This window comes from Fusarium pseudograminearum, chromosome 3, assembly GCF_000303195.2.
Source record: "Fusarium pseudograminearum CS3096 chromosome 3, whole genome shotgun sequence".
Taxonomy (NCBI): Eukaryota; Fungi; Ascomycota; class Sordariomycetes; order Hypocreales; family Nectriaceae; genus Fusarium; species Fusarium pseudograminearum.
The window spans coordinates 1,336,975-1,357,383 of record NC_031953.1 but is presented as its reverse complement, the minus strand read 5'-3'; the positions used below and the strand labels follow the sequence as shown (position 1 = coordinate 1,357,383).

The window sequence follows — 20,409 nt, the reverse complement described above, 5'->3', positions numbered from 1 at the left end:
AATACGAATAAACAGCATGAACTGGCTTGGTAATTTCGTATCCTACGCTTGTGGCGGCCAACCTCTCGAAATCATATTCCGTCTTTGTGAGAGACCATGACGAGAAGATTACAGCTCATTACACAAATTCCATTCAAGTCGAATCAAGTCACATTTCTTCTAGATCTGCCTAACTTCCATACATGCCATGCTCTCAGTTTTTGAAAGTGATAGGAAATGGAAGAACATGACGGACGTCCTCTACTCCGACGATGAACTGCACGTATACGCAGTCTAAGCCAGAAAGAAACTGGCAAAAGCCGAAATCCAAGAGTGACAAAGCCGAGACACCTTGAAACTCTCAGTGTATAAAAAACCCCGGAATACGAATGAGGCTCTGGGTCTTACACTAGGTACTTGGAACGCTGTAAGGCTGAGAGGGACTTTATATACTAATGCAATCATCCCACCACTGATAGCCTTTTTGATGAACTTATATTTGCACTTCATATTTCGGAACGAGTTGACAGCTCAAATACTGACGTCAAGGTTTCGCTTCGTTGAGCCCTGTGGCTTATTGACCTGCCTACTGTTTCTTCCATAATGTTATAGTGCTGTTTTTTTATACTGTTAAACTCATATCTCTCGAATGATCGAATGAGTACTTCATTTATATTTGCACTTCACGTCAGCTTCTGACTTGTGTCCCGCAATTGCGCAAGACATTTGAAATGGCTGCACCACGTTTGTTTAAACAGTTATAATACTCAATGGAAACTCAATTGGTAAATACAAAGAGAATGTGGCTATTCTTCTTATGTCGATATATTTGATGGCAATGCCTGGAATGTGGGACATGGGGCAGTCGCAAGGTTGATATTGACGGATAAAGGCTCCCCATCCCATCATACGCGGTAGTGGACGGCACATGCATATGCAAACACTGCGACAACTGACAGAAAAACGAGAATGACAAGACGGTGCTGTTTGGCCTTGTGATTTCTGTCTACCTACTATGGAAGTACAATGTTGGGAGCCGTTCGCATAATCTTCCACATTCAGCAGCAATGGTTTGAGTGTGTACGACTATTGGTATCAATCGCTTGTTTGAAACCAACCAGGAGAAAAAAGCAACGAAACTGGAAGATCAAACAAGATAATGCATGGGAATCTATCGGTACCTGACAAGAGAGTTACCAAAGGAATGGTACTCAGTTAGAAGTGGCGGCGCATAGAATTTGCCATTGGTCACGTCACTTGAATTCTCATTGCCGGCGGGGGCTGTGCTGTCCCATGCCCGCTGACAGGGGGGCTGAGTACAAACATACCTACAGTGTCCATGGCACTAATGCGAGTAATTAGACCCTGGGAAAATGCCTTGTGGGCTGCCTGCAACTTACTGTCCTTCAGGCGAACCAGTCCGCCTACCACCATGTGGTCCCGTCTGCAAGCCCGTGAGGCGGCTTCGCCTTGCATCGAGGCATTGGGAAGTAACAACAACAACACTAATGAAATGAACGCAAACATCGGATATTGAAACTTTACCGTTGTTGGCCACACGACGCAATAGCGAAACGGCTGTAAAATGCCTTGTCCTCGATATATAGAGACCATCAACAGTGGTCATGTATCACTTGCAATCATCACTCAACTTCACAGAGTAATATCTACTAAACAAACACCAGCACAAAAAGCCTTAACACAAACAAACCGGGCCGACTCTATTAGAATTCATCACTGCCTCAAGCCAAACAAAGAGTTAATCAGCCACCTGTACCTTCCAGCAAAACACCCGTAAAATAAAAGAGGCACCTTCTCTCACAATGCCGCACGCAACTTCCATTTCCTCTCCACCAAGAATGTTCAGCCGTATCAAGGATAAATTCTCCACAAAGAAGTCCACGAGAGAATTGAAGACGCATTACAACGAAATCAACATGGGTAACTCAAACACAACTCCCGGGGGCTACCCCAGCAATAATAATCCCTTCCTCGATGTCCGTAAGTCACACTCCTCAGCTTCCTCGTGCAACTTGGCCTTGCGACTAACACCCCTTACAGCCAACGAGGCACCTCCTGCTTATGAACCATTTACCAAGTCCTCTAATCTCGACATTCCTCGTCGAGCTGCTTCTCCAGCACCCAGTGTCTCCAGCGTAACAAGCGCAGAGGACAAATATGCTTTCCTTTCGACCTTTGATACCGTCTTTATCATCGACGATTCTGGTTCCATGGCCGGCCGATCGTGGAGAGAGGTCCGCGAAGCACTTAGTGCCATCGCACCAATCTGTACATCTCATGATCCTGACGGTATCGACGTTTACTTCTTGAACCACCGATCGAATGCCGTTGGATCTGGCACCCAAGCCCCTGGAGGATACTACAACATCCGCGACGCTAGACAAGTCGAGCACCTCTTCAGATCTGTTCGCCCCTGCGGTTCCACACCCACCGGAGCTCGTCTGCACAGCATTCTCAAGCCCTACGTCTCGCACATCGCTCGCCGCGCTGAGAACATCGACTCGACCAAGCCGGTCAACATCATCATGATCACCGACGGATGTCCTACAGACGACCCAGAGAGTATCATCGTGCACCACGCCAGGAAGCTCGACCAGATTGAGGCGCCTCCTCACCAGGTTGGAATCCAGTTCTTCCAGGTCGGAAACGAGCTTGGCGCAACAAAGGCGCTCCGCGAGCTGGACGATGATCTTTCAGGGCAGGGTATCCGCGATATGGTTGATACAGCCACATGGAACTCTACTACTGTGACAAACAGCCAGACTTTGACTGCAGAGGGCATTCTCAAGGTTGTTCTTGGTGCGGTTGTGCGACGACTCGATCGTCGGTCTACTCACGGCACTCCTCAGGGCCGCGCTCACTAAGGTTTCTATTCGTAGCGACACGGCTCTTTGATAGAGGAGCGTGGTTTATTTCTTCTGTCGTATCTATTACTATGGGGCGGTGTGTTGCTTTCAGTTGATACCAGGGGAGTATTGGAGCTTAGAGGTTTAGATAACAATCCAGGTTTACAGTACTGGAATCATTCTCTCACGAGATTCTAATAACATACTTCACTTTACTTCACTGCCTGTTTAATGTACCAAAAAATTGATTATTACATATAAGGACTCATCTTGATGTCTCTCTTGGATATCTTCGCCTCTCTCTCCTGCTAAAGGCAGTGTGTATCCCAGGACGTTTCCCACGACTTGTCGTAAACCCCCAGAGTATTAGTGATCCCCGAAGATTGACTTCTTCCTCAACCGCCAAGAAACCCCTTGTACTATTGTCCTAGTTTTCCCCAGAACGGAAAAAGAAAAAAAGAAAATGCAAAGAAACAAACTCATATGCGAGGAATATATCACCTACCATCTCAATCTCCAGAAGGGGAAATGTGATTGCATATGGTGTATCCTTTTCATGAATGAAGACCCAATCGCCGTTGTGCATGAAGAAAATCCGGCACGGTAAAGTAAAGAAAGCGAATACCCGTAGTATGAAATATCAAAAACGCCTCGTCGCCTGGTTGGTCTCGACGACTGTATCTGAGGATGTGTTGGGGGATGTTTCCCCTAGAGGTGCCAACGTGTCGTCGCAACGTGAAATCGTGTCAAAAGTAGAATGACATAATGGCACATCTTTATTAGGTACCATACTCGTCATAGTCTCGTTGTGTAACAGAAGAAATAGACCTCTTCTCTCTTCATACGTTATTCCGACGAATCGACGACAGCGAGGACAACTGTTGCGATGCATTTATCGCATGCAGACGACATCAGCTACACAGACCGAGTGAGCAGAGATGTTTGTGCCAGTGTCGTTACGGCAAGTCACAACAGGGGTGGTGACAAGAGCGACACGCCAGTGCTCAGCCTGCAGGTCCTGGGGATCGAGGTCAGGCCAGATTGGCAGCATGGACTGGTAAGAGTATCGGCTTCCAATCTCGGGAAAGCGGAAGTCAAAGGTCAGTCGGCTGCTGAGGATGCGGCTTGACAAGGCCCAGGTGGCTGTAGCAACACTCTCCAGTTCCTTGAAGACAGTATCAGGGTCGGCTTCAGGGTTGAGGAGTGGCTCGATGATGCTGAGGATCACATCCGTGATCTCTTGGCAGCGGACTTTGCTGAACTCCTGGAATGTGTCCAGCTTGAGGATGGAATCGATGATGCTTGCCTGGCGATCGAGGATGTGCTGGCGGCGAGCAGCTGGCTGACCTGCAAATTTGTTAGCACCCGGGTAGTTGATGATCAATACAAATAAACATACCTTGAGTTCGTTCAAGATCCTTCTCAACTTCAACAAGGCCATGGGTAGCATCAGTCTCTGCACCCATCCAGGCGCGAGAAACCCAAACTCTGTTGACAACGTAGTCGATGATGACGCGAGTGACCAAGCAGGATTTAGCGCTGGTTTCCTTGAGATGGTAGTCAAGGTAGGAAACGGCCTCATTCTCAGCAAGAGGATGGTAGGTTGCAATGAGAACAGGCCACAGACGAGTGTCGGAGAGTTCCTGTGGGTTGACAAAGGTAGCCAGGTCAGCATGACGGGCAACGAACGTGCGGATAGATTGGTAGAGATCTGTGAATTGATCGTGCCAAGCGTTGACAGTCATATCAGTGATATGAATAGGAGGACCAGGGAAAGGAGGTCGAGTAGTCAGCGCACCAGGCGGGCCGTTGTAGTCAGGCCCGGCAGGAACAGGATCACGGAATCGGCTGTACTTGTTGCGTCCGCCCGAGGGGGTAGGAGGGTAATACTGGCGCGGCTGGCTATATCCTCCATTGCTGCTGGGAGACGTGGCGCTCTTTTCAGGATGCCCATAGGACTGAGGGTAGAACTCAGGTGCATTGGGGCGATAAGTGCCGTTGGCGAAGCCGCGACGGGGAGGAGCGTTACGACCATACATGGACTGAGGTCCAGTGACGCTTGAAGAAGGGGTTCCAAATCGAGACTGAGTCTGCGAAGGAGTAGGAGGTCCCCCCCACTGACCGAATCGACGCTCGCTTGGTGCAGTTGATGTAGGTCGAGATGGACCGGGCACAATGTGCGATCCAAAGCGCGTGGTAGTAAGAGGACGCTGGGACTGGACAGCGCCTTCGTTGGGGCCAGGAGGCTTGCTATCGCGCGAGTTCGTCCCTTCATCGCTGTCAAGCTGGCGCGACATGGTGCTCTTCTGAACAGCGTCTTTGTCAGAGCAAGACTCGGTGATGGTGTCAACGGCACGAGCCACCGAGCTAAGACTCGGGTTCTTCGTGAGCCAGAGAGATCGATGAGAATTGACCCGCTCCTCGATGTGCTTGATTGTTTCCCCGAGTTGCTGGAGAAGTCAGCCATTTGATTCCAGAGCAAGTTGGAATCAGTCACTTACCTTGACTACGACGTCGCGATCAGGAGACGACTTGGAGCCATCGGAACCAGCATCACTGCTCTTCCCCTTGAGCGACTTGATTTCGCCGGAGAGCTTCTGAAGTTCTTCCATGACCTTGGCGACCTCAGCTTCGGCCTCTTGACGCTTGCTCCTCTCGTTTGCGAGATCGGCACGGAGGGTGCTCAGGGTATGAGCCTGATCATCGGCCTCTGCCTTGGAAAGGTTGGCCTCGATACTCATGCGAGCGATCGCCTTGTCAGTGTCCTCTTGATCAAGAGTCAGGTTCATGAGCGCGTCAACGAGCTGGCTCGTCTCGGTGCTGACAATCTGCCCGACTTCCTGAAGCTGAGTGATGATCTCGTTGGATTCCTTGGAAGAGACGCCAGGCATGCGGCGCAGAGAGGTCTGGATTTTGACAAGAATCTCCTGAGACTGGCGAGACTTTTCAAAAGCAGGCTGCGAAAAAGAAACAAGTCAGTTTTTGATCGAGGATGTGCGTAGCGCCTCAACAGAGGGCCACGAGAAGGCACGCAGAGTACACAATGACTAGGGAATTGACAACTTACGTGGTTGTTGGTCATCTGCTTGATTCTCTCAGATCGAGCAGCTCCCGCGAGGGGAGTCGAGAAGTTGATGCTCAACATGGTGTTGGATGGCTTGGTATCGCGACTTTCACTGCCGGAAGACCACCGTGATGCGACTTGACTTTGATAGCTACCGGTGGAAGATGCGTTACTCTCGTATGTCATTATAGACAGATAAAAGTTTCGCGATGAGGGTGATGAAAATCGTAGTTTGGGTAGAGGTGAGAGTAGTAGAAAGGATTAGGGAGAGAGGTGCGTGTAGAGGTGTTGCGCGAGGTGCAAAACAAACACTAAAAACAACACCGAGACAAAACTTTTGGTATAATTCTTGCCCTGCGTTTGCGCCGAGTTAGATCGAATACTTCTTTGTTTGCCAAACGCGCGGGAAATGATAGAGAAGAAAAGATGCACCCAAACGCTAGAAGTAGAAGATATGAGGGTACGTTTGCGTGGTGACCATAAATGAGTGAAGAAAGGTTTGAGAGGTAGTTGAGGAGATGAGGCACAAGAGTGAAATACATTATCCTACTCGATTTGCGAGCGAGAAACTCCCGGGGGGAACCATTCGGCCAGCTGCCTGGCACTGACAAGCAGCCGACAAACCAATGTGACTGGCACTCGCACACCCCTCATCAACCAAGCTCCAAGTAAACGAGTAAATGAAGGGGTGTCTCACTCAGCAAGGTAAATAGTGACATAACGTTCCCACTTGGATTGGAAACGGGGAGAAAACATGCCTGAACGGTGTATGCACTCTCGAGATCTCACAAGAGCTTCAGGGGTGAAACATATCCCACCAGCAACAGCAATGAAGCAGCTGAATGAGCTGAACCAATGATTTGAAGGAGAAGATAAAAAGGAGTTCATGAATATATTCGAGACTAAATGATGATAAGAAATACAAATCAATCTGTAGCAGTACATAGTTGAGATACACGATGACACTCTGTCTGCTCTGATCGTGTATCTGATAAACATGGCATAAGTATATAGCATTTAGCCTTGGGGACGTAAGATCGTAATTCAATAGAGAACATCAAACATTTGAGACTGATGCACTGTACATAGTGTATGACTGATCACAGGCTCAAAATCAATGTCGAAGTTGACAACAACATACGTACGCTTGTACTTGACAGACCTGAGCATAATCAGCAAGGTAAAGAACAAGTTTCATGACGTTCCCTACCTTTCAATCTTCAAACTAGTCACAAAAATGGCGATTATTACTTTCAATACATTCTATATTTCGAAACAAACTATTCATATGACAAACAAAGGCGCAGGTCTGGGGTGCTGCCCCTTAAATCAAGGGGAAGGGCCATCCTAGGGTACAAGACATCAGTATTGGTCCTTGCGACTGAACGAGTGCTGAACCTGGAGATCGATAATAGATCCTAATAGGGGCGCGTGCGCGTCGAGTCTTCCAGACAAGGTAAGTCGGGACTGAGGGATGAGAACCTGCGACACCGTAATGGTTAAAAAGATATGCGATGCTGAATTTTGGGAACCTTGATGCATGCAATGCGAGTCGTAATTTTTTTTTGGCGGTGATGGCGAATGTATCGCGCCGCGGAAGCGCGTATGAGAACGACAGCGGAGATTTCTGGAAGAAGCGGAGACTTCAAGTCTGTTGATGACCAAACTCTTAGTGATGCTCTTCAGCCAGTTCATGTGGACTCTGCTAACCTGCAAGAGTCCTAAAGAGCATTGTTGACAAGCCAAACATTAGCTTCAAATTGCCCGGGTACGAGAAAACAAACTGCTGTAGACGGCATCTACAACAGGTGACGCGTCGATCATTCGTCCGCCGAAGTATCGGCCGTTGAGGCCCTTGATGGCATTTTCGCCGCCCTGGACTTTGTCAAATTTGAGATAGATGTCACCCTTGGAGTTTGGATCAACCGAGATGTGGACGACATGTCCATATTTACTCTCGGCTTCTTGACGAACATCGTCCTCAAGCTCCTTGACCCAGTCGGTGCCTTCTTCTCTGTGAATTGTTAGCAACAGTCAAGCACAATTTCAAGGGTTGCAACATACTCTTCGGGGTCAAACATGTTGTGCAAAACCACACATCGACTGGCCATGTTGACATTAACAGGCAATGGCTTCGTCTCCGTCTTGGGTTTGAGGACTTGTCGTTCTTCGTGGCCATTAGTGGGGGCCGAATCGTCCGTTCTAGCAAGCTTCCTCATCAATGCATCGCGACTATAGTTGTTAAAGTTGACACCAGCGACATCGGTATCATCGAGAGCACTGGCACCTCCTGTCTTCTCATTATCTCGACCACCGGCTCGGTCGAAAGTAGAGTTTTGAGGGCCACGTCCGCCAGAACCAGAGAAAGCAGAGCCCTGGAAGTTAGGGTTTTGCTGGTTCTGTCCGGAAAATCTCTGCAACATGTTGGCAGTACTCTCAGGGGTAAACTTATCGTTTCCGAGTCCGACACGAATAGGACGTCCGGCCAAATCAAAGCCATTCATCTTCTCCAATGCCTCTCGTGCCTGGCCAGCATCACGGAACCTTGTCAAGTTAGCGATTGATATATGATTTGGATGAGGTGTACTCACTGGACAAAGCCATAACCGCGACTGCGACCATTCTCATCTTTTTGGAGCTGAACGAACTCGAGCTCGCCAAAGGGCTCAAAGACAGCTTGCAAGTCCTGTTCGGTAACGTTGAAATGGATGTTGCCGACGTAAAGGCGGTGGAACGGAATAGAATTGGGATGGGGCCCTGAAGCTTCAGGGTTTCGTGCCTGTCGGTTCTTCTCGGCTTCTGTCACCTGCACGATGACGGGGATACCTAGGAGTTTTTGTCCAGTAAGTTGAAGTGCCTGGGTAACAGATTCTTCGTTCTTGAATTCGACGTAACCAACTCTGTCATTTGTTAGTGACTGTTCTCATCGACGAACGTGTGTTGTCTTACCCCTTGGATCTCTGGCTGATACGATCCTTGACAATCTGAGCCTCATTGACGGGTCCAACCCTTTCAAAGAACTCCTTTAGTTCGCGGGTGCGGAGACGAGCGGCAAGCTGCTGGACAAACACAGTGCGTCGATCTCGTTCGTCTTCGGTAAGCTGCGGGTTGCCTTCTTCGCGCTTTGTTTCCCGACGATCGTCATCCCGACCGCGCCCAAAGTCCCGGTTTCGTCGGTCGCCGCGATCTCTTCGTTCACGGGGCTCTCGATCATCACGAGGTCGGTAATGGCGGTAAGGGGAACGAGATCGTGAGCGTGAGCGTCGTCCGCCACGGTAGTAATCGCCGTCTCTGTTTCGGCGCGTGTGACGGCGGTCACTGTCACGGCTGCGGCTCCTTCTCCTACTCTTGTGGCTGCCAGCATCGCTTCGTGGTGTTCCTACGTCGGGGGTGCCTTTACGGCTTCGGTTTTGGCTGTCTCGGCGGTCTCGGCGTCGACCATGGTCGCGGTCGCGATGTCGGCTTCCATCTCGATCACGGCCACCACGATCGCGCTCCCTTCGTTCAGGCTCATCCCTTGTTCTATCCTCTACAGGGCTCTTAGTCTTCTGCTCGGCGGTGTCCTTCGCAGTGGCGTCCAGGAGTGCTTCCACGTCCAAGGTAGCCATGATGTCTGCGTGTTAAATTTATCGATGGGCGTCCAAATTTGTGACTCGTAATGTGATCCAATAACAGCAGATATCTAAATACAACTTTCTGGTGTGTAATTCGATACTTGCTTTCGTCAGATGAGAGGTTGGTTGAAAGGAAGTTGCCCTGAAAAGTCCTGATGGATGGGTCAAGCTTTTGGCTAGAGGTACCATGTCGAAAGCGTCTCAGCTGCACGTGACGTGACACGTGGCGAGCGCTGTCACCGCATCGGACATGTTGATGAATAGCGTGATAAAAGAATGGACAATAGGAGTACAGGTCATTGGTTTTTAAAAGAGGGTATATTATTAAAAAGAGACTCTGTCCAAAGAAGAGACCATATTGGGCGTACCAGTCCCAACCATTAAAACTATTTATGCTGATTCGATCCATTAATGCCAGTGCCCACCATGTTCATTACCATCCATTAATCATGACTGCTCCGTACAACCCAGTGTGCGCCAAGCACTTGATAGCAAGACATATATACAGTGCGCCGGCTTGAATTTATAAGATGCACGCCAGACTTGAAATTGCGTGCATTATAGCGAGCTTATTTCGTCTTCTTGGTGTCGTAAATAAGCTCAGTACCGAAGATGGTGTCCCAGAATCTGCTGGTAACCCCGAAACCAAGCTCATAATCGAGGAAGTGATGAGCAAGGTGGTACTTCTTGAGGTCCTTGTACCACAGAGGCAAGTTTTGGTGGTGAAGGAAGTAGTGCGTAAGATCGTAACAGACATATCCAAAGACACCGCCGCAGTAGGCTGCTACTGCAGCATACCAGTTGTGGCAGAGGAGGCTATGAGCTATCCACCAGAAAGGAGTAGCCAAAAGAGCGAAGAGAGTGGGTGGCATAACAAGACGGTACCTATCCATGGGAAGATAATGGTGGATACCGTGGAGGACGAAATGCAGAGTGATTCCTACGCGGTTATCAGGCAGATAGCTGGTAGAATTAGCATACATGGCTCGGTAGAAATATCAGGAGAAACTTACTAGTCAAGGTGGAACAAAAAGCGGTGCAGAACGTATTCAATGATAGTCCAGAAGAAGACACCAAAGACCCAGTAGCCAAGAGTGTAGAGCTGGTTGTCGTAGCCTTGAGAGGCGATGTAGGTGCCATATGAAATGCATGGCAGCCAAATCATAGGAACTATATACCAAGCAGTCTTGGAGAGAGGTTCGAGGAAGTTTCCAAACAGAGGTGCGGATTGGCCGCCCTTGTAGTGGCGAGGACGATGGACCTGATCCAGGTAGAATTCTTTAGTGAATCCACCGAACCAAAGCTGAGGGAAAAGAGGGCGATTCAAGTCAAGAAACTTGTTCTTCTTGTAGTCCATATTGTAGTCTGTTTCCTTGCTCAAGTCTTCCTCGCATGACATCCCGGTTCGAGGATGGACTGTGCCATTGGCGTCCCCGTTGGACAGCTTCGCACTGCCATTGCCGTTGGCAGTTCCATTGGCATGTCCGTTGACGGACTTTTCGGATACGAGGAATCCGACTAGGCTCTCATCGAGGATTTCGTAGGCAGAGTCAGAATGTGTATGCGAATCAGAGTCTTTGAGGATCTTTTCGATATCTCGGCCGGCATATTCGAGAACGTATTCGGGACCGCCAGGATGATCCTCAATAAATTCGGTGATATCGTAGACCTTGTTGCCAATCGTGACATAGCAAGAGCCCTCTGAGTTGTGCTCTTCGACCTCGGCACGGGTGAAGGTTGGAAGTGTAAGTCCAGGCATTTTTTGTTGAAGCAGCGGTCGGAGGTTTGGAGTCGAGTCGAGAAGGCGGCTGGAAGACCACAGTTGATTAGGGTGCACGAATAGGAGTGCTCCTTGTGGACAACCGGGAGAAGAGGAAAATGATGAAACCGAAGGAGAGTGTAGGATAAGAAAAACCGAGGAAAAGTTGAAACCTAGAGAAAAGGGTTGACGGTTTAATATCAAAAGCCAGACAGTCAAAGGAACCTAACGAAAGGGCGGCGCGAGCGGCGAGTTAGAGTCGCCGCACAGGGGTCCATCCAGGGGATATTTTTTTAATGAGGATCCCCATTCCGCGTTAACAACAGAGTGGCGCTACAATGACCATAAAACATGCCACGAGTCCCGGGATACAGAACCTGATATTTGATTATGGGAGGTTTAGCAAGATGATGTTGTTTTAAAATTGGCGGTTCAATTTGTTTTCAAGACCGAGGCAGAAGAATGCCATCTACATATCTACCTCTGTTGGGAACAGTGACTGCTAGTCCAGGTAACAGAGTTTAATTTGTAAGGGACAGCTAACTAGCTGTTAATGCCATGGGGCGATCGAGATTTACACATCAAAGTTGCACATGACGATTAGAGCACATAAAAAACAATGGTGTTCTTGAATCTGGTATAGTAATATTCGTATCAACCAATACGGATGTGCATGTTAGCAGCATTCAAACATTGCAGCATCCGTCGATGCCGTGTTTCTCTCCTTGATAACCTGGGGCCAAGCAATTTATCGATCAGCCGATCAATGGGCTTATGTTATGGATGCCGATAGATCCAGACTTTAGGATACAAGCAGAACAGCGGAATTTCAGTCTTCCGTATGCTCCGATCGAACTTTCTGATGGCAGGGGTTATTCTCCGAGGAAGCCGGATCTCCTTTAACTAGCAATTGAGCTCCACCAGCATCAGATTTTATAGTTCTTGTAATCTGTTTTCTTTGCACTAATTTAAAGCATGGACTGTTTGTTTCGTTGGAAGAATCGAAATGAAATAGAGAATTCTGGCTTGAGATACAGCGTCTGTAGTTGTAGCAGAGCTTGTAAATGGATATGCATTTGGTGACTTACACCAAGGTGATGTCCCTGTTACAGTGTATAGCTTCACCTCCTATTTTCGGACAGCTTGAGGGAAGTCTTTTATCCTTTGAATGCACACACAAGCATGTAGATTTTCAAGTACTCATAAGAGAGCGACTCCATGAAGGCATGCTCGCTTCCTCTCGCTTCTAGGTCCATATGTCTTTGCCTCACATCAGAAACAGTCTTCGATTAAAACGCCAAGGCTTGTTTACGTACCGCCTCAATGTCAACTGCCAAGCCACGAGTTGTGGGTACAGCTTCGCAATCAGCTCCAAGAAAGACAATGAGTTTGAGAGGCCTCTCACGCTGCGATTTCGCAATTGCTAGGTATGCCCAACACTAACAGCTTTTATACCCAATCCAAGCACGGGACAGGGTTTAGTAAATGGTCCTGCTTAGTTCAAGTGCTTTTAAAGCAATCTGACCAGTCCGAGTAACGCCACATGCACATCAAACCTGAGAGCTGACGGCTACTAGAACCGCCCAGCCACATTAAAACCCGTCATCAGTGTGACCTCCTAGATACCAGGTACATTATCAACTAACCCGTCCCTTGGCAGATCAAGTTTTTAAACCTCCTCTTAAACCTTTACCAATATCCTTCCTCCAACCTTTTTTGTAAACCTCACCTACGTACTTTGCTTTGGATAAACTTTCTCACCTACTACCTTATCGCGTACTCCCTGCTGTAACCCCGCCATAGGGCTGCATCGCTAATTCGCCATGCCGTCATTTTCCATGCCGCGGGGCTCATGGTTACTGCTGATCGCAGTTTGCCTGATTCTCCTCCCTGGCAAAGCTGAGGCTTTTGGTGCTGGAAATATTCCCTCAATTGCTCAGGTTAGTTATGAGATTCGTATACAGCTCACTCAAGATCTTCTATTGACATGCGCATAGGTCGAAGGTCACAACTGGCGCCATGGAGGTAAGCTGCCCCTACCCCGATTTTCGCATTGTGTTGCTCACCTAATATCTAGACATTGAGGATATGCTCGAAACCATTGCGTTTCTTCACGGCAAGAAATGGACCTCAATGCTGATCAAACGTGTCTATTTTGGAAACTGGTTACGCGACTACTCCCAGGCCGTTGATATTGGCAGTTTGAAGGGCGTCAATGGCGAAACGATCCGCATCCTGGTACGAACCTAATGCTTTACGTTCTCAAGCGATTAATAGTGCTTACTGACATTGATAGGTTTGGGTTCTATCGTTTATGGCTCACGGTTACGCCACTGGCGAATTCGAGGTCACCGCAGACAGACTCGGCGTCTATCGTCCAGAGGAACACATCGATAACCCCCTCGGCTACGGAGATGGACTCGATGCGCGCACCTTTGATAAGCGATTGCGAGGTCCAGTCGAACCGGTAGAAACCGAAATTGATCCTCGCACCGGTATGAAAAACTATATCGCCAACGAAAATGGTGGCTGGGCGACCAGTGCAGCCTACCTGCGATACAGTTTGGCCCGAAGCGTTCACTATGGCCGTCTTTACACAAGCGGCTCCAGCAAGGGAAATGAGGATGACCTTTGTGAGGCATTGAGATGCTTGGGACAAGCATTGCACACTCTGGAAGATTTCAGTGCTCACAGCAACTACTGCGAGCTTGCCCTTCGTGAGCTTGGATATCACTCTGTGTTCCCTCACTGCGGTGATCACACCGAGATTAAGCTTCACGGCAAGCGAGTATACCCCCTTGTGACAGGTACCTTTGGAGCCGTTGATTTCCTGCACTCCGTTATTGGAGAAGCGTCAGACCACTTCACTCAATCTGAAGTCGACGAGGTTGACGTTGCCCTCAAAAACGCCGAGGGAGGATCCGCCAACCGTTCCAGCGGCGGTGGCGAGCGATCACTGCTCGGAGGCTTCCTCGGAATCAAGTCTACCCCTGGTGACTTTATCGGTTTAGTATCAAAGCTCCCTGGTGTTGGTGATGGATTCGCCTCTCAGGCTAGGGACCTCAAGGCCAGCTCCGAGGCTCAAGAGCAGCGCAACCGAAGCTATCAGCAGAGCCGTGGCGATATGACTCGCGATAACGCCAACCAAGTCCCCGGTATGAGCCCCGACTTTGACCCTGTTGAAACCGCTCGCAAGATCTACCCTATTCTTGAGTTCCGTGACAAGATCGTCAAGGCCATCAGCCGCGGCATTGCCAAGGTCCCTGGCTTGGAGAAGCTTCTCGAGAAGATCAGTGAGACTCTTACTGCTTTCATCCTGGGTCTTCTCGCTCCCTTCATCCGACCCATTATTCAGCAGGTGTCCAAGGTCCTCAAGGACGGTTCGTCCAGTGTCATTACTGCCAGCGCCAAGTCTCAGTACGAGCCTTGGGACAACCCTTCATGCTCTGACCCTACTCACTCCATGTTGTCCAAGGATCATTTCACAAATATCCTCAACTCATGTGCTGGTCGCATCGCCGCCACCATTCTGCAATACACAGTTCCGTAAGTCGACATCTCAAAGTAAACTTATTCACTTATTAACTAAAGAATCTAGACGAGTCTTGTATGCCTGGGAAAATACTGGTGTTTCCGTGGACGAGGTTGTCAACGATGTCCTCCGAGCATTCCACCACCCTGCTGCTCGCGACAACCACATCGAGATCCAGCGAGATATGTTCAAGACCATGAAAAACTGGGCTGACGAGCACCCTCGCCGCCACGAGCTTGCCCACCTTCTCTCTTCCGAGTCTGTCAGGAACCACAAGAACCACATCCTCAACCAAGTCTCGGGCGCAAGCCGCAGTGTCGGTGGAGGTGGCTGCAACCATGGTACATTTGGTGACATGTCTAATGCAGGACATGGCAAGGTCGCAGGCTCGCTGTGGTCGCAAGTCAAGACTCGCGACCTTGACTCTATGGAGGGTAAAGATGGAAACCCAGCGACAGGATACATGTCCAACTCGCCTGCCCCGCCTAGCCAGACCTCCTTCGACTATGGACAGAACCCCAGTTATGCAGGATCAAACTCTGGATACTCCCAGCAAGGCGGCTACAATGCTCCCCCGCCGCAACAATCATACGGCGGCGGCTACGGCGGGCCTCCTCAGCCTCAGTATGGAGCTCCTCCTCCAGGACAATATGGTGGTCCCCAATACGGCGCGCCTCCTCCTCAGCAATATGGAGGCCAGGGCTACGGGGTACCCCCTCCTCAGTATCCTCCATACGGCCAGCAAGGTTATGGCGGACCTCCCCCCGGCAACCAGCCTCCCCCTGGCTGGGGACAGTACCCTGGCTCACGCCACGGTTATTAAAGGAGACATGATGGTAAATAAGAGCGTGCTATGATATATGAGATCACGGAACTACTGGGATTGGATAAAAGACCCTGATGATTGGCCAAGGACATGGCTGGAATGGATATGTAACGGCCGCTTTGATATCGGATACCCAGGAGGGGAGAGACAGGTAACAGACTTAGACTAGTCAAGACGTATTTCTTTCTTCAATGATAAAGAACTATCGCACATACTTGTCAATGCAGTGCTACATATGCCCCAGCCTCGACTGGGATCTCAGTGCGGATGACCTCCCTAAGCGCATGCTATGTCGCTGTCTGTTACTCCAGAGAACTCCTGATTCCATGCAATACAAATACCACCAAAAGCAATAGTAGAGTGCCCCTAGTATAAAAACATGAGTAATTGTGCTCCCTCGGGATCCTTCCGCTTTCAAGGCTCCAGCACCCTCTATCCAAGCAATATTAGTCCTCTCGTCATGATCGTTCAAGCCAATCATCTCTTCCCTCGTCGGGGATCTTGAGCCTCTGCAATGCGGGCATCACGGACCTCTTTGGTTCCAAGACTGCCCAGTCCACCTTCAGATCGACGCTCCCAGCCGCCCAGACGTACCACTTGGCATGTTGCGTTATCGCCGTCATTGGAAACCTCAGTGGCATATTTGACGATGTTGCGAGCTCCGTCTTCAGGCGTACGAGCCTCTTTGACAACGTCGACGATCTCCTGATCGCTAAGAGTCCCAGAAATACCATCCGTCATCAGGACAAGGAAAGAGTACTGCGCAGGACCCATTTCGACGCGCGTGAGCTCTGGTTCAGCTGAGACACCAATGCGCTTGCTCTTCATATCTCCGAAAGCGCGACTGTTGGCTAAGCCAGCAATGCGTTCCTCGCCGAAACTATCGCCAGAAACCATAGATCCAGCAGGTGCATATCGTCGCAACCGGCGACTCTCAGTTGGGCTGCTGGGATGGTGATCAGATGTCAAAGGCTGAGCTAAACCGGTAGCGGTATCGCAAAGAAGTATACGACTGTCTCCAACATGAGCGCATAGTAACGTACTCTGGGCTGCCGGGTGCCAAAAAGGGGCGGGTGTTGGCGTCGAAATGAGGGCGACAGAAGCCGTGGAGCCTCCTTTGAATCTTGCCGGACCTCCTATTCCGTGACCAGAGGGCGTAGACGGATGTCCAAAAACCTCGTCGTTGTTGACAGGGGCATCATCGGATCCTTTCATATCTTCAGGGTCGACCTTTCGTGCCTGGGCGGATACGAAATCTAGATCCGCGCGCAAAAAGGCATATGCAAGCACCGATTCAATCGTGATCTTGCGCCCTTCTACAGCAAATTCATCTCGTGAGAGAACAAAGTGTTCAGGGTGAAAGCGCCTGAAGTAACCGCCGACAGTATCTCGGTATTCCTTGACCAAGTTCTTCTCCATACGAATTGCTTTTGCAAGGTCTGAGACTTCAGCAGGCGGCGATGTTGCGCTGTGTATTCGCTCTCCGTGTACTGGCTTTTCAGATATAGCGCTGCTGTTTGAGTCAAGCACATTCATTTCTTGCCTGACCTCTTCTGGCCCTTTCATGTGGACGGCATCAAGAGCCTCGCGTTTCGTCGACGGAGTACTCGCAGGTTGCCCTGATTGGGGCGTGCGAGATTGTTTGTGTTTGTGGTCATGGTGGTGATTGTGTATACCTTCACGACTTGGTTTTTTCTTGCGCAAACTGCTCTGAAGTCCGAATTCTTCCGATGCCTTCTCAATATACCCCGGTAGTTCTTCTCGGATGAAATCAGCACATTCACTGCCTCCATGTCCGTCAAAAACACCAAAGTAAAAGATCTGAGGGTCTCCCCAAGCACTGTCTGCTGCGGTAGCCTCTCCTGGGTTGTGCTTTACGCTCCTAGGTGCCCTCTTTGCAAAGGCCGGAAGACTGATTGTGCCAGCCTGTTCTCGATCTTCGTTGTACGGACGGCTTCCTCGATCTGTTGCGACTCCCAAATGATGTTTTGCCCTCCGCATTGGAATTCGTACCACAGTCAAGTCTCGGGTTGACGGGATGTAAGGCGGGGCGACAGCGGGGACAGGCCCAGCACTTGGAGTGTGAGGGGTCGCAGCATCGCGAGGGAGCTTGTGGCCGGGTCCTATCGGGCGAGAATCGGGATGAACAGAAGACGAAGGCAGATGTGTCACAAAGTAGGTATGAAACTCTCTTCGATTATATGTTTCGAGTGTCGACAGGGATAGTTGGCTGGGCTGCGAGTTCGGACGTGTAAGCCGAGACTGTCGCGATTTATCGGACAAGCTCGCGCATGTTAAGTATCTTGTTGAGCAACCGGACTGGTGCAAACAGTGAGACATATTCAATGTTCCATTTCGCGTGTCGCTTCGCAGGTGAGAAGCGAGGCGGTTCGGGGTCACTGAAGGTCGAGCCGTGATCCTGAGGAGTTGAATTGCAGAGGCAAGCGTTGAATCGACAGCGGCGCGAGTAAACGGAGCCATTGTTGAGGGTTGAATGTTTGTATGGTTTTGTTCGCCAGTCTTCACTCATCAGCGTCCCTTGAAGAACTGGAGCGCTGTGCAGGCTAAAGTCTGCAATGCCATCGGGCGAGTTGTCGAAGGTTATATGGGTTTCCGAATATAGTTTGTCAATCGTTGTCGTCGAGACAATACGCACGAAGCTTTGAACTTTATTTGTAGACGTAGGGCAGACCAGATGATACAGAGTTTGCTTTGGTGAATAACGTGTTCTTGTGAGTGAACAACGCCATTAATGTGGGTGAAGGACAGAAGATCCAGGTCTGCCCTGTTGGTCGGAAAGTGACGATGGATGTTGGATGAACATGATTTCCCAGGTGGATCTCTTAAAGCCGGGCTCTCTCAGATAAAACCTGGCCAATCAAGCAATCAGAAGACCAGGCTTTAGGCTGCACCACGAGAATTTGGCGGGGACCCCATCGGGAGTCAGGGGCGGGAAGCCTCGTGTAACCGCTAAAATTAACGACTGATGCCCCTGGAGCCCGGGAACGTAGGTCGCAACCAAGTGGCGGGGTCTGCCAGGGATGTGAATTCAGAAAGACGAGGTACGTACTCTGCAGTTGAACGTCATCCCACCTGCAACCTATGAGATGGGAGCTTGAGATCTTATCATTTTCCCTATGAAAAGAATTTTACTCGACTGAGATCCCATCGTCTACTCACTCGCGGCATCTAGCCTGTTCACAATTGGGCCTCTACACAGGCTGACATCTCCATGTCGATCAATACCCAATACCTAGCAAATGGGCGAGTCTGGGACTGCAGCATCCGCCGAGGCGGACGGGTCAGAGGCTTCTAAGAAAGATCTACCTCCCGTGGTAGAAATAGATCCTTCTGGCGATATCGTCTTGGATGTAACCTTTGAGACTTCTGCCAGCACTCTCAATAAAACCCGCAAAGCCGAACTTGCTGCCAGCAGGAAAGCTGGTACTCAGCCCCCTGACCGCTCAACTCTCAAGTCAAAGGTCAGGGTGGGATACCGAGTTAATCTGGCGGCTCTAAAGAAGCACTCAAAGTACTTCTCAAATCTTCTTTCTAATTCTCAATTCAGAGAAGCCAAGCTGATCTTGGATATACACGAAAAGCTCGCTCAGCTGAAGATCAACGCCAACGAGGCTGATGTCCATGACCTACCCTGGATTCCAATCACCGACGATGATGACGCAACTAAAGCTGCTGGACGTGAGAACGCCATGGAAGATTTACTCAATATCATACATCAGCAACCCACGAAGACGTCTCGTGGAACCATGCCATACATCACTACTCTGGCAATCGTTGCCGATCGCTTTGATTGTGTAGCGGCTGTAGCTCGTGTTTTGAATACAGATCTCAAGTTCAGGTGGCCATTGACATCGAACAAACCTCTCAGAAGTGAGGACGGACGAGCTACAGAAACAGAGCAAGTGTTGCGCCAGAAGATCCTAGTTGCGTGGCTACTGGGACAACCCATGCGTCTACAACAGGCAACTCGGGAAATCATCATGAGAGGATCAAGCCTTTGGAGCGAGTTTCACGATCAAGATACCACTATGACAGCTGCATGGTGGAACCTACCTGATGGTTTAGAGGGTAAGTAAAGTTCTAGCGTTGGATTGTGAATATTAGCAGGCGCTGACTACAATGCAGAGGAGCTACGGCATCGGCGCGAGTGTATTCTCAACACCGTCTCTTCTGTTCAACGCCATTTCCTCGCCCTGTTTTCTTCTCGCGAAAGACAGTGTAAACTTGGTTATGACTCGAGTGCGGCATGTGACTCTTACCAGCTTGGTCAAATGCTGAAATTTTTCGTGAACAAAAACCTGCTGTTTCTCGTGGACTACAGCCCGGCGTCTTTGAACATGGTGCCAGACACTGCCATGATTGAGATCGAGGAACTATTGTCTACACTTCAGCAGTGCCCGAGTTACCAAGTCGATAAACATCACACAAACTGTGGTTTGCGAACTCGTCTTGAACCAATCTTGATCTACATGCGGTCCATGCTTTCAGCAAACGTCATCTCGATTCCTTATGCCGACTGGAAGAAGCGGCCGACCGATACCTCGTGGCTGGCCCAGAAGGAACATGAAGCCGATGATAGAGACAGCGCACCCAAGAAGTTTCAGTTTACACGAGCCATTGCCAACGATCAGAGGTTACGTTACGAGGGAGCTCTTTATGTTGATAAGATGGCAAAGGCTATGTTTTTGGCAGATGAATGGGATTGGACCCCTGAAACCTGAGCCGATAGAACGAGACTTGAACATTA

The 20,409-nt window shown here is 49.6% G+C and overlaps 8 protein-coding genes across 8 annotated transcripts; 3 read left to right on the top strand and 5 right to left on the bottom strand.

The window, feature by feature from the left end:
• Positions 1–1,802: 1,802 nt before the first annotated feature.
• On the top strand, positions 1,803–2,864 carry FPSE_06567 (uncharacterized protein; the record flags this gene model as incomplete). Its single annotated transcript, XM_009259685.1, has 2 exons — positions 1,803–1,980; positions 2,041–2,864. 2 exons carry the CDS (start codon positions 1,803–1,805, stop codon positions 2,862–2,864), a joined length of 1,002 nt encoding a protein of 333 aa, XP_009257960.1.
• Positions 2,865–3,738: 874 nt separating this feature from the next.
• Positions 3,739–5,991, bottom strand: FPSE_06566 (uncharacterized protein; the record flags this gene model as incomplete). The annotated part of the gene is made up of 4 exons (XM_009259684.1): positions 3,739–4,193; positions 4,246–5,296; positions 5,348–5,803; positions 5,914–5,991. The coding sequence occupies 4 exons, from the start codon at positions 5,989–5,991 to the stop codon at positions 3,739–3,741; spliced, it is 2,040 nt and encodes a 679-aa protein (XP_009257959.1).
• A 1,674-nt stretch (positions 5,992–7,665) lies between these two features.
• On the bottom strand, positions 7,666–9,518 carry FPSE_06565 (uncharacterized protein; the record flags this gene model as incomplete). Its single annotated transcript, XM_009259683.1, has 4 exons — positions 7,666–7,924; positions 7,975–8,454; positions 8,502–8,810; positions 8,860–9,518. 4 exons carry the CDS (start codon positions 9,516–9,518, stop codon positions 7,666–7,668), a joined length of 1,707 nt encoding a protein of 568 aa, XP_009257958.1.
• Positions 9,519–10,093: 575 nt separating this feature from the next.
• FPSE_06564 (uncharacterized protein) lies at positions 10,094–11,283 on the bottom strand (the record flags this gene model as incomplete). The annotated part of the gene is made up of 2 exons (XM_009259682.1): positions 10,094–10,487; positions 10,538–11,283. 2 exons carry the CDS (start codon positions 11,281–11,283, stop codon positions 10,094–10,096), a joined length of 1,140 nt encoding a protein of 379 aa, XP_009257957.1.
• Positions 11,284–12,251: 968 nt separating this feature from the next.
• FPSE_06563 (uncharacterized protein) lies at positions 12,252–12,503 on the bottom strand (the record flags this gene model as incomplete). The annotated part of the gene is made up of 3 exons (XM_009259681.1): positions 12,252–12,323; positions 12,372–12,386; positions 12,462–12,503. 3 exons carry the CDS (start codon positions 12,501–12,503, stop codon positions 12,252–12,254), a joined length of 129 nt encoding a protein of 42 aa, XP_009257956.1.
• A 603-nt stretch (positions 12,504–13,106) lies between these two features.
• Het-C lies at positions 13,107–15,638 on the top strand (the record flags this gene model as incomplete). Its single annotated transcript, XM_009259680.1, has 5 exons — positions 13,107–13,223; positions 13,281–13,308; positions 13,361–13,521; positions 13,580–14,829; positions 14,882–15,638. The coding sequence occupies 5 exons, from the start codon at positions 13,107–13,109 to the stop codon at positions 15,636–15,638; spliced, it is 2,313 nt and encodes a 770-aa protein (XP_009257955.1).
• A 480-nt stretch (positions 15,639–16,118) lies between these two features.
• FPSE_06561 (uncharacterized protein) lies at positions 16,119–18,122 on the bottom strand (the record flags this gene model as incomplete). Its single annotated transcript, XM_009259679.1, has 1 exon — positions 16,119–18,122. The coding sequence occupies one exon, from the start codon at positions 18,120–18,122 to the stop codon at positions 16,119–16,121; it is 2,004 nt and encodes a 667-aa protein (XP_009257954.1).
• Positions 18,123–18,901: 779 nt separating this feature from the next.
• On the top strand, positions 18,902–20,383 carry FPSE_06560 (uncharacterized protein; the record flags this gene model as incomplete). The annotated part of the gene is made up of 2 exons (XM_009259678.1): positions 18,902–19,730; positions 19,788–20,383. 2 exons carry the CDS (start codon positions 18,902–18,904, stop codon positions 20,381–20,383), a joined length of 1,425 nt encoding a protein of 474 aa, XP_009257953.1.
• Between the last annotated feature and the right edge of the window lie 26 nt (positions 20,384–20,409).